Source organism: Schistocerca nitens, chromosome 7, assembly GCF_023898315.1.
Source record: "Schistocerca nitens isolate TAMUIC-IGC-003100 chromosome 7, iqSchNite1.1, whole genome shotgun sequence".
NCBI classification, from domain to species: domain Eukaryota; kingdom Metazoa; phylum Arthropoda; class Insecta; order Orthoptera; family Acrididae; genus Schistocerca; species Schistocerca nitens.
In genome coordinates, this window is record NC_064620.1 from 31,200,573 (window position 1) to 31,213,638 (window position 13,066).

A 13,066-nucleotide genomic window follows, 5' to 3' on the forward strand; every position below is an offset into this window, starting at 1 on the left:
CTGATGCATTGTTTCATAATACAATCTTCTATATTTTTCAAATACTTCAGTGAATGTTTATACAGATGGACTGATGGAGTCATCGTATTTCTTAGGGACTTCCCTTCTACGGGGTAATTTTGGGGAATCAACATGCATATCTTGACATTTTGAAGTTACTTCAACCCAGAAAGATTCAAAATTGTTTCTCATAAATTTAATAGAAGTTACAAGAGTGGAAATCATCTTATTGGCCTCCTCTAAGTGTAGGTATTTCCTCTGTAATGCTATGTTTACAGTATCAATGTGACCAAACAGTTCTACCAAAAGTGATAACATGAAAAAGAAATCATATGTCTGCATATTAATCAAAAAGCCGTTTGCTTTGGCTCCAGTGTCTGAATTGTCATTTCTTGAAACATTTAGAAAAAATTCCTGAAGTTCTGTATAGTTGGACAAAACTGAAGACATTGCCAAGTATCTTGCAGCCCACCGTTTAGGACAGAGTGGTTTCAAATTTGTAGAGGCATCTGCCTTCAGGTGAGCAAAAATATCTAATCTTTTAGTTGAATCTCTCACAAAATGTATTAAGTCCTACATAACATTCAATGCATTTCGACATTCTGGAACTGCTTTCACAGTGTCTTGTAGTGTTAGATTTAAACAGTGTGCAAGGCAGTGCACAAACATAGCCCTCTTCTCCATTTCCATAAACTTTGCCTGGACACCATTATATAATCTGGCCATGTTAGCTCAACCGTCAAAGCATTTGCCCCTACAATTAGATGTAGGCAAATCAAATCATCTTAAAATGTCGATAATAATGTCAAACAGAGCCTTAGCTGTGGTACTTTGTATTGAGTATAGCCCTAAAAAACATTTTTCTATCTCTAGCGAAGCATCAACAAATCTTATACAGATACTAAATTGCTCTTTGGTGGCTATGTCTGTTGTTTCATCTGCTATTATTGCAAAATACTCAGCACTCTTGATATCCTCCAATAATTTTCTAAGAAGTGTATGACTTGAAATGGCCAAAATTTCGTTTTGATCATGGGATGTCCATTTGTAAGTTTCGCGCTGTAGCCATATTAAAAGTAGCTGGTTATCTTCACATCAAAGGTTTAATAAATTGTCAAAGTTACCAGTTTCATCAGTTTGCCCACGTATTGTAAGCCCCTGCACTGCTAAATAACAGAGGGAATATATGGTTTTTAGTAAATAAGCTCAGTTTTCTTTCATTTGTGTCAGTTTTTCTTTGGAAATCTGGCTAAATACATTGACATTCGATTTTAAGGATTTTAATTTCAGTACAGTTTCTCTGTGGCGGCCTGATGCTTCATACGCTTTCAACTTTACTACCCCTGTGTAACAGTACTGTGCGTCTAACAAGATGTAGCCATGTAACAATAGTGTTGATTATTGTCAGGGCCGGCTCTAGGGGGCGGAGGGGGGGGGGAGGGGGGGAGCATTTGACATATTCGCGCGGGGCGGCAAAATCCCTGGGGCTGGTGCTGATTTGTGTGGTGTTGTACCTAGTGATTTTCAATAGAATTTACAAAAATGAATGGAGATTCTTGAACGTTACCTAGTCCTTCTAGCAATCGCCATCAAATTTGGTGTCACTATTGCTCATTAGTTTCTTTTACAAGCTGCCAGCAGGCTGCTGTGGGAGGAAGTGGAACTCGTCCTAGCAGCCAAAGCGCTGTGAGCTCATGGTAAGCTTTCATTCCCTGCATACCTCCGTACAGTAAAAGTTTTTGAATAGTACAGATGCAGGGGACAAACCCTGTCACGACAGTTTATCACATGCAGAAGTTGGAGGAGTAGCAGAAAGGAATACGCAGTAGCTCGTAAAATCAGTATTTTTTTTTTTCCCTACATAATCATTACATATTATTATGCAAAAATATATGTGCAAGTTTTAACAAATTTCCCAGTAAAGGATGAGGAAGGGGGGGGGGGGACCGAGGCCCCTACTTTTAACTACTGGGGGGGTACACAGTACCTTGCGCCCACTAAGTCGGTGCCACTGGGTGCACATAATTGAAGGCTTTGGGAAGATCACAAAAAATGTGAGCAAGGTAATTTTTCTTGTTCAGTTCTGATAAAACAGTTTGTGAATCATGTATTTGTTTTTTCAATAAAGAAGGCTTCAAAGAAAGCAAACTACATTGCTGGTGAATGTTTACACTCAGAAAGGTGGTGCAACATTGTTGTAAACTTTCGTAAGCATTTTTGAAAATACAGGACGGAAGGAGATGGGTTTAATTCAATCACTTGTTAATTTCTACGTTTATAAATGCTTATTACTATCACATACTTCAATCATTTAAGAAATATGTATTGACTGAGTGATTGGCTACAAACAGAACTAAAGGTAGGTACTACCAAGTCAGCACAAGATTTTAATATTTTGGTTGATATACCATACAATGTTGATTGGAATACTCTCTATCAAATTCTAAAGGTGGCAGGGGTAAAATACAGAGAGCAAAAGGCTATTTACAATTTGTACAGAAAGCAGATGGCAGTTATACGAGTCGAGGGGTATGAAAGGGAAGCAGTGGTTGGGAAGGGAGTGAGACAGGGTTGTAGCCTATCCCCGATGTTATTCAATCTGTATATTGAGCAAGCAATAAAGGAAACAAAAGAAAAGTTTGGACTAGGTATTAAAATCCATGGAGAAGAAATAAAAACTTTGAGGTTTGCCGATGACATAGTAATTCTGTCAGAGACAGCAAAGGACTTGGAAGAGCAGTTGAACAGAATGGACAGTGTCTTGAAAAGAGGATATAAGATGAACATCAACAAAAGCAAAACGAGGATAATGGAGTGTAGTCGAATTAAGTCGGGTGATGCTGAGGGAATTAGATTAGGAAATGAGACACTTAAAGTAGTAAAGGAGTTTTGCTATTTGGGGAGCAAAATAACTGATGATGGTCGAAGTAGAGAGGATATAAAATGTAGACCGGCAATGGCAAGGAAAGCGTTTCTGAAGAAGAGAAATTTGTTAACATCGAGTATAGATTTAAATTTCAGGAAGTCGTTTCTGAAAGTATTGGTATGGAGTGTAGCCATGTATGGAAGTGAAACGTGGACGATAAATAGCTTAGACAAGAAGAGAATAGAAGCTTTCGAAATGTGGTGCTACAGAAGAATGCTGAAGATTAGATGGGTTGATCACATAACTAATGAGGAGGTATTGAATAGAATTGGGGAGAAGAGGAGCTTGTGGCACAACTTGACTAGAAGAAGGGATTGGTTGGTAGGACATGTTCTGAGACATCGAGGGATCACCAATTTAGTATTGGAGGGCAGCATGGAGGGTAAAAATCATAGAGGGAGACCAAGAGATGAATACACTAAGCAGATTCAGAAGGATGTAGGCTGCAGTAGGTACTGGGAGATGAAGAAGCTTGCACAGGATAGAGTAGCATGGAGAGCTGCATTAAACCAGTCTCAGGACTGAAGACCACAACAACAACCATCATAACCCAAATACATACTGATTTTTAGTGACCTTCCCCAGATCAGGCTGGACGACTCGTATGTTGTAGTGGTAATAAATTATATATGCAAACCTTCCTCAACAAGCATTCTATCTACTAGTGACTATCTTAATATAATTTACTCATTGTAAAAACACAATTACACTGAGTTGAAGCGATGTGCATGCACACACATCCTATGTTATTGCAAGTATATGGAATATAAACTGTAAGCAGAAAGTGTGTTGATGATGATCCTCTTTCAGCTCATTTGTGAACAAGCATAACAGATAACATTAAGTGCACAAAATGTTGGCTTGAAACTGAAATCTGCCCTTAAGATTAATATTGGGTGAACTGAGAATTAACAAGAAATGGTTAACATTAGAATACATAAATATTTGGAGAAGCAACGTATTTGTAACCCATATGCACTGCACCAGTTAAGAGAAGATGACTACATAGGTGAAAACTACTGGAGGTTTATTTGACATTTATGACAGAGATCCATTTTTCCTGCAAATGTTACCACATGGAATAAGAACTGAGGCTGTCAGTTGAGTTCAGAGCAAGATAGGCAATCATTATTATTATTGTTATTTCTTTCTTTCTTTTCTCAGACATTTTGTCTGGTCAAAAATGGAAAGTGACGCGGACCTTGATAAAGCGTGACTTCCTTTTAACTGTACGGTATATGTTATATTGCATTTAGAAACTTTCGGGTGATTGAACATGTATCAATAATTACGGATTTCTGTAGTTGTATATATAAGTTTGGATGTAGCTGTATTGCATTGATGTACTGGTGGATATTGTGTGGTATGACTCCTGTAGTTGATAGTATAATTGGTATAATGTCAACTTTATCCTGATGCCACATGTCCTTGACTTCCTCAGCCAGTTGGATGTATTTTCAATTTTTTCTCCTGTTTTCTTTTGTATATTTGTTGTATTGGGTATGGATATTTCGATTAGTTGTGTTAATTTCTTCTTTTTATTGGTGAGTATGATGTCAGGTTTGTTATGTGGTGTTGTTTTATCTGTTATAATGGTTCTGTTCCAGTATAATTTGTATTCATCATTCTCCTGTACATTTTGTGGTGCATACTTGTATGTAGGAACGTGTTGTTTTATAAGTTTATGTTGTAAGGCAAGCTGTTGATGAATTATTTTTGCAACATTGTCATGTCTTCTGGGGTATTCTGTATTTGCTAGTATTGTACATCCGCTTGTGATATGATCTACTGTTTCTATTTGTTGTTTGCAAAGTCTGCATTTATCTGTTGTGGTATTGGGATCTTTAATAATATGCTTGCTGTAATACCTGGTGTTTATTGTTTGATCCTGTATTGCAATCATGAATCCTTCTGTCTCACTGTATATATTGCCTTTTCTTAGCCATGTGTTGGATGCATCTTGATCGATGTGTGGCTGTGTTAGATGATACAGGTGTTTGCCATGTAGTGTTTTCTTTTTCCAATTTACTTTCTTTGTATCTGTTGATGTTATGTGATGTAAAGGGTTGTAGAAGTGGTTATGAAATTGCAGTGGTGTAGCCGATGTATTTATATGAGTGATTGCTTTGTGTATTTTGCTGATTTCTGCTCGTTCTATAAAGAATTTTCTTAAATTGTCTACCTGTCCATAATGTAGGTTTTTTATGTCGATAAATCCCCTTCCTCCTTCCTTTATGCTTAATGTGAATCTTTCTGTTGCTGAATGTATGTGATGTATTCTATATTTGTGGCATTGTGATCATGTAAGTGTATTGAATGCTTCTAGGTCTGTGTTACTCCATTTCACTACTCCAAATGAGTAGGTCAGTATTGGTATAGCATAGGTATTTATAGCTTTTGTCTTGTTTCTTGCTGTCAATTCTGTTTTCAGTATTTTTGTTAGTCTTTGTCTATATTTTTCTTTTAGTTCTTCTTTAATATTTGTATTATCTATTCCTATTTTTTGTCTGTATCCTAGATATTTATAGGCATCTGTTTTTTCCATCGCTTCTATGCAGTCACTGTGGTTATCCAATATGTAATCTTCTTGTTTAGTGTGTTTTCCCTTGACTATGCTATTTTTCTTACATTTGTCTGTTCCAAAAGCCATATTTATATCATTGCTGAATACATCTGTTATCTTTAGTAATTGGTTGAGTTGTTGATTTGTTGCTGCCAGTAGTTTTAGATCATCCATGTATAGCAAATGTGTGATTTTGTGTGGGTATGTTCCAGTGATATTGTATCCATAATTTGTATTATTTAGCATGTTGGATATTGGGTTCAGAGCAAGGCAGAACCAGAAAGGACTTAATGAATCTCCTTGGTATATTCCACGCTTAATCTGTATTGGCTGTGATGTGATATTATTTGAATTTGTTTGGATATTAAGTGTGGCTTTCCAATTTTTCATTACTATGTTTAGGAACTGTATCAATTTAGGATCTACTTTGTATATTTCCAATATTTGTAGTAACCATGAGTGGGGTACACTATCAAAAGCTTTTTGGTAATCAATGTATGCGTAGTGTAGCGACCTTTGTTTAGTTTTAGCTTGATATGTCACCTCTGCATCTATTATCAGTTGCTCTTTACATCCTCGTGCTCCTTTGCAACAGCCTTTTTGTTCTTCATTTATAATTTTGTTCTGTGCTGTATGTGTCATTAGTTTCTGTGTAATGACTGAAGTTAATATTTTGAATATTGTTGGTAGGCATGTTATGGGGCGATATTTAGCTGGGTTTGGTGTGTCTGCTTGATCTTTAGGTTTCAGATAAGTTATTCCATGTGTAAGTGTATCAGGGAATGTGTATGGGTCTGCAATGTAACTGTTAAATAATTTAGTTAGATGTGAATGTGTTGAGGTGAACTTCTTTAGCCAGAAATTTGCTATTTTATCTTTTCCAGGGGCTTTCCAATTGTGAGTAGAATTAATAGCTTGGGTGACTTCATGTTGCAAAATTATCACTTCAGGCATTTGTGGTATCATCTTGTATGTGTCTGTTTCTGCTTGTATCCACCGTGCATGCCTGTTATGTTGTACCGGGTTTGACCATATGTTGCTCCAGAAGTGTTCCATGTCTGTTATGTTTGGTGGATTGTCTATTTTAATGTGTGTGTTATCTATTGTCTGGTAAAATTTCTTTTGGTTTGCGTTGAATGTTTGGTTTTGTTTCCTTCTACTATCACTTTTTTTGTATCTCCTAAGTCGTTTGGCCAATGCTTGTAATTTCTGCTTCTTCTCATCTAATTGCTCTATCGCTTCTTGTTGTGAGATTTTACCTAACGTTTTTCGTTTTTTTTCTGACATTTCATTTCTTATAAATTGTGTTAGCTGTCCGATGTCCTTTCTCAGTTTTTCTATTCTGATCTGTAGCCTGTGTTGCCATGCTGGTTTTGTGGGTTTCTTCTGTGTGTTGGTTGGTTCTGATCTCTGCCTAGTGTGTATATTTAGTGTAGTGAGTGCTCCTATATAAACAAGTAGTTGTAACTCTTCCTTAGTTGTATATTCATTTATTTTGTTGTGTATGATTGTGTTGATAGTTTTTATTGTTGTTTCGACTTGTGGGTTACTTGGCAGTCTATGCAAGAATGGTCTAATGTCTGTACTTGTGTCTTTGTATTCTATGTATGTCAGCTGAAATTTTTCTTCTATATCTAACATGTGTGTCACTTCGTGTTCTATTTGTGCTTGTTCTGGTGGCTGTCGTAAGATTTCGTTTTCCTCTGATTGTTTAGTTGAAGCGTGTTGTTCTTTGTTTGTTTGCTCTGGGATGTTTGGGTCCATTACTCTATTTTCTTCTTCTTCTGTTTGCACATTATTTTGTTCCAGTTATTTGTTGTACTTGTTGTTTGATGTTTTCTAATTCTGACTGGGGTATCCTGTTATTTTTGATTATTACACGGATCTGATCAGCTAGTCGTTGTTCTGTTAAAAATTTTAATTCTGGGTATCTGGTAATAAATGTTGTGTATACTTGTGATCTGTATCCAGTTGTGTTGGTTCCTAAGTTTGTTGCTTGGTAATAACAGAACATGAGGTGTCGATTAACTTCATCTGACCATCTCATCCTCTGCCTTTGTTTTCCTTCTAGGGTGGTTGTAGGAAGCATATCCTGCAAAACACCTCTATTTGGATTTAAATCATTTTCCAGTTGGCTAGCAGTGTCGTTACCATTGTGGGCGGGCATAGGGTTCAAGCGTCGTCCCCGACCATGACGGCACTTGTCTGAGGCTTCTTTAGTTCTGTCCTGAACCAACTAATCACACTAAAAGGGGGGTTAGCCCTATTAGTGGTTTGTTCTTTTCGTCGCCTTTTACGACTGGCAGAACATACTGGAGGCCTATTCTTTTCCCGGGCCTCCACGGGATTTATTATTATTATTGTTATTATTATTATTATTATTATTATTATTATTTTATTATTATTATTACACTGTACAACTGTTTGCATCATGCTTTGACACATCCAAAGGCTTACAACATTATTAATTAATTAATTAATTGATGAATTAATTTATTTATTTGTGCATCATGTTTCGTATATCTCATCAAGATGGAGAACCTTGAAGGATGTTGAATATGTCAAGGCATACATTAACTACCAAGCAAATTACATAAACTTAATCTGTATATGGTATTAACAAGAAACTATAATCATAATGCTTAATGCTATTCATGCTTATGGCAACTAAATTTAATCCAGTCTGCTACCTTGAAGACAGATACTGCCTCATCAGTTACACTAAACATCCATTGTTTATTTCTTACTGGTAGCTTAATATTTACTTTAGTTACATTGGCAGAATCTGTGACTTTCCATGTAGCTAACATAATTTTTTCTGTTCTTGAATCAAGATACTCATCAACTGGTTCTAAAATCAATTCTTATTGATAGTTTTCACTAGCTTTATGATCATTGTTAAAAGCATGTTGGGTCCAATGCAGACAATTTTGGAGGAATGTAGAGGTATTTTGTGTTTCTTCTATTTTTTTATGACAGCAATTAATTTGCTTTTTAGAAGCTACACTGGTAATTTTGTAACCCATTTGAATTACAAAGACTTACCCTCCATCCATCTTGTTTTTCTAATTCACATTGTACCTATATCCTAAGATAACAGGGAAGTTACTGAACAATATAGATTCTACTTGCTGGTTACTTCCAGATTTTGTTTCAGCAGCATCACTAAGCTGAATTACATTCCTTATAGCATTTTGTTTCTGAAAATATCCAAGTAACCAGAATGAATTTTTACTCTGCAAAGGAATATGTACTGGTATGAAACTTCCTGGCAAATTAAAACTGTTTGCTGGACCAGGTCTCAAATCCAGGACCTTTGCATTTTGCAGGCAAGTGTTCTAACACCTGAGCTACCTGATCCAAACTCACAACCTGTCCTCACAGCTTTACTTCTGCCAATACCTCACCTTAATATCTAAGTACCGGTAGTTGCAAACTACACTCCTGGAAATGGAAAAAAGAACACATTGACACCGGTGTGTCAGACCCACCATACTTGCTCCGGACACTGCGAGAGGGCTGTACAAGCAATGATCACACGCACGGCACAGCGGACACACCAGGAACCGCGGTGTTGGCCGTCGAATGGCGCTAGCTGCACAGCATTTGTGCACTGCCGCCGTCAGTGTCAGCCAGTTTGCCGTGGCATACGGAGCTCCATCGCAGTCTTTAACACTGGTAGCATGCCGCGACAGCGTGGACGTGAACCGTATGTGCAGTTGACGGACTTTGAGCGAGGGCGAATAGTGGGCATGCGGGAGGCCGGGTGGACGTACCGCCGAATTGCTCAACACGTGGGGCGTGAGGTCTCCACAGTACATCAATGTTGTCGCCAGTGGTTGGCGGAAAGTGCACGTGCCCGTCGACCTGGGACCGGACCGCAGCGACGCATGGATGCACGCCAAGACCGTAGGATCCTACGCAGTGCCGTAGGGGACCGCACCGCCACTTCCCAGCAAATTAGGGACACTGTTGCTCCTGGGGTATCGGCGAGGACCATTCGCAACCGTCTCCATGAAGCTGGGCTACGGTCCCGCACACCGTTAGGCTGTCTCCCGCTCACGCCCCAACATCATGCAGCCCGCCTCCAGTGGTGTCGCGACAGGCGTGAATGGAGGGACGAATGGAGACGTGTCATCTTCAGCGATGATAGTCGCTTCTGCCTTGGTGCCAATGATGGTCGTATGCGTGTTTGGCGCCATGCAGGTGAGCGCCACAATCAGGACTGCATACGACCGAGACACACAGGGCCAACACCCGGCATCATGGTGTGGGAAGCGATCTCCTACACTGGCCGTACACCACTGGTGATCGTCGAGGGGACACTGAATAGTGCACGGTACATCCAAACCGTCATCGAACCCATCGTTCTACCATTCCTAGAACGGCAAGGGAACTTGCTGTTCTAACAGGACAATGCACGTCCGCATGTATCCCGTGCCACCCAACGTGCTCTAGAAGGTGTAAGTCAACTACCCTGGCCAGCAAGATCTCCGGATCTGTCCCCCATTGAGCATGTTTGGGACTGGATGAAGCGTCGTCTCACGCGGTCTGCACGTCCAGCACGAACGCTGGTCCAACTGAGGCGCCAGGTGGAAATGGCATGGCAAGCCATTCCACAGGACTACATCCAGCATCTCTACGATCGTCTCCATGGGAGAATAGCAGCCTGCATTGCTGCGAAAGGTGGATATACACTGTACTAGTGCCGACATTGGGCATGCTCTGTTGCCTGTGTCTATGTGCCTGTGGTTCTGTCAGTGTGATCATGTGATGTATCTGACCCCAGGAATGTGTCAATAAAGTTTCCCCTTCCTGGGACAATGAATTCACAGTGTTCTTATTTCAATTTCCAGGAGTGTATAATTTCTTCACAAGAACCATTTCAGTATTAAAATTCATGAGTACGTGTTGTTGTATTTGCAAGGTAAGATACTGGTACACCTTACTTATACATCTCTAATACAAAGGAAAAAAGGAACAGAGATTCTACAAATTGTATTGCAAATAAATGAATTATTGGTAGTCACAACTGTCAGTGAGACCATTTATGTAGGTGCAGCACAAGGCTCAATCCAAGTAAAGTACAAAAAAGTTACTATATTTTGCTATATAAAATTATTTATCTTTCTTTTCAGGGAAGGCACAAATACTCTTGGAGTTATATTCTTCTGTCTCGTATTTGGTACAGTCCTTGGAACAATGGGGCGCAAAGCTGAAGTTGTGATTGAATTCTTTACTACTGTTGATGAAGTTATTATGAGAATTGTCACTGGAATAATGTGGTAAGTGTTGTATGATCTGTTATCTAAGGGAAATAACTAATTAATAAGGACAAAACATTCAATTCAATTCAATTCAATTTAATTTATTAGCGTCCTTGTAGTACATCATCGAAATGATATAGGACTTGTCAATAAACATTACAATTTAAAATACATATACATGAAAATTTGCAATTGAATTTACTTGTCACTTAGACATTACAATTTTAATAGAACTTTTAGAACATTAACATAAAAATATACAAGTAGGATAACAACGTACAAAAAAAAAAAAAAAAAAAAAAAGGTTAGTGATTCTCACATCAAAGATTATTTACATTCTTACATTAACAGTTTCACACTTTCATAGAAACAGCAAGTATTTAAATGTGAGCAATTACACATATTTATTATGTCAGGGAAATATTAACTGCGCTTTTATTGTCAACGATTCACAAACTCTTCAATACTGTAAAAACTATTGCTCAATAACATGTTTTTTAATTCTCTTTTAAATATGTACAGTTTTGGTATTATTTTTAGTTCTTTGGGGAGAGCACTGTAGAGGATTTTGGGTTGGTATAGTACACTTTTGTGATACATAGCTGTTTTATGAATTTCTCTGTGGAAATCATTCCTATTCCTTGTTTCGTAGTTGTGAAATTCTCTGTTTAATGTAGACAATTCCTCGTGTTCTTTTAAGAAACATATGCTTTCATATATGTATAAAGATGGTAGTGTCATGATTTTTAATTCTTTGAAAGCTTGCCTACAAGAGTCTCTATATCCTATACCTTTTATTATTCTGACTGCCTTCTTTTGTAGTCTAAATGAGTGTTTTGTTAGACTGATGTTCCCACAAAACTGTACACTGTATCTTAATAAACTGTGCACGAATGAGAAATAAGCACATAACACTGTTTTAATATTACATGAGCTTTTAAGCATTCTAAGTATATAACATGTTTGACTTAATTTTTTGTTCAATGATATTACATGCTTTTCCCATCTTAAGTGTTCATCAAACCATACTCCCAAGAATTTAGTGTATGATGCTTGTTCAATCTTACACTTACCCAGTTCTACTGTAAGGTTAGTTTTTATTTTATTTGTAATATGTCTGAAGTTGATCCATGTTGTTTTTTCGGCATTCACAATGAGTCTGTTTTCATTAAACCTTCTGTCTGCTTCGTCTGTTGCTAATGTGACTTTTTCCTGTAAGTCAGCTTCACTATTTGCTTTTACAAACAAACTTGTATCATCAGCAAACAGTACTGCCTCTGCTTCAGATAGTTGACTTGGTAGGTCATTGATAAATATTAAAAACAGTAATGGCCCTAATACAGATCCCTGGGGTACTCCATACAAAACTCTCTCGAATCTTGATGAATATGTCCTATCTGCCTGGCTTATCTCCACCTTCTGATACCTGTCTGACAGATATGATTCAAACCATTTGTGGGCAACTCCACGTATCCCATAGACATATAACTTCCTAAGCAGTAACTTATGGTCGATGACATCAAAGGCCTTTGATAAGTCTAAAAACAATCCACAATTTAATTCCTTTCTGTTTATGGAATTTAGAACAAGTTGCAAAAAATTGAAGATAGCTGTTTCAGTTGATTTATTTTTACTGAAACCATTTTGCGCATTAACCAATATTCTATTCTTAATAAGAAATTTGTATAGTCTCTGATACATTATCCTTTCTATTATTTTTGAGAAACCTGACAACATTGATAAAGGCCTAAAGTTACTAACATCATATTTATCACCATTCTTGTAAAGTGGCTTTATAGTAGACATTTTAAGTTTTGATGGGAACACCCCTGTCTTAAAAGATTCATTTATAATTTCAGTGAGATGCGAGGCTATGTTTCTTGCACTTTGCTTAATGACTTTGTCAGGAATCCCATCACACCCACATGACATTTTATTTTTTAACTTATTTATAGCATTTAGTACCTCTGAATCAGTTACTGGATAAAGGAACATTGTCATGTCATTCATGGGGATTTTTACCTTGCTATTGGAATTGCATTTAGTTTTAATTAGATTTATGGCTATATTTGTGAAATGTTCATTAAATATGTTGGCAATCTGAAGTGAGTCCTTAACAGTTTTACCCCCACTTTTAATGACAAAACTGTTATCTTTTCTTTTGTGTCTACCTATATTTTTATTTATTACCTCCCAAGTTGACTTCATTTTTTTGTTACCTTTCTCAATATAGGTATCATTATCAAGCTTCTTAGCTGCAATTATTACTTTCTTGTACAGGCTTCTATAACATTTCACATGTGCTTTCAG

At 37.5% G+C, this 13,066-nt stretch overlaps 1 protein-coding gene across 1 annotated transcript in view; it reads left to right on the top strand.

The window, feature by feature from the left end:
- Nucleotides 1-13,066, top strand: part of LOC126195122 (excitatory amino acid transporter 2) — a 289,148-nt gene that overhangs the window by 254,560 nt on the left and 21,522 nt on the right. The window contains exon 6 of the mRNA XM_049933613.1: nt 10,628-10,774. Coding sequence (XP_049789570.1) covers nt 10,628-10,774 — 147 coding nt within the window. The remainder of the gene's footprint in view (nt 1-10,627; nt 10,775-13,066) is intronic.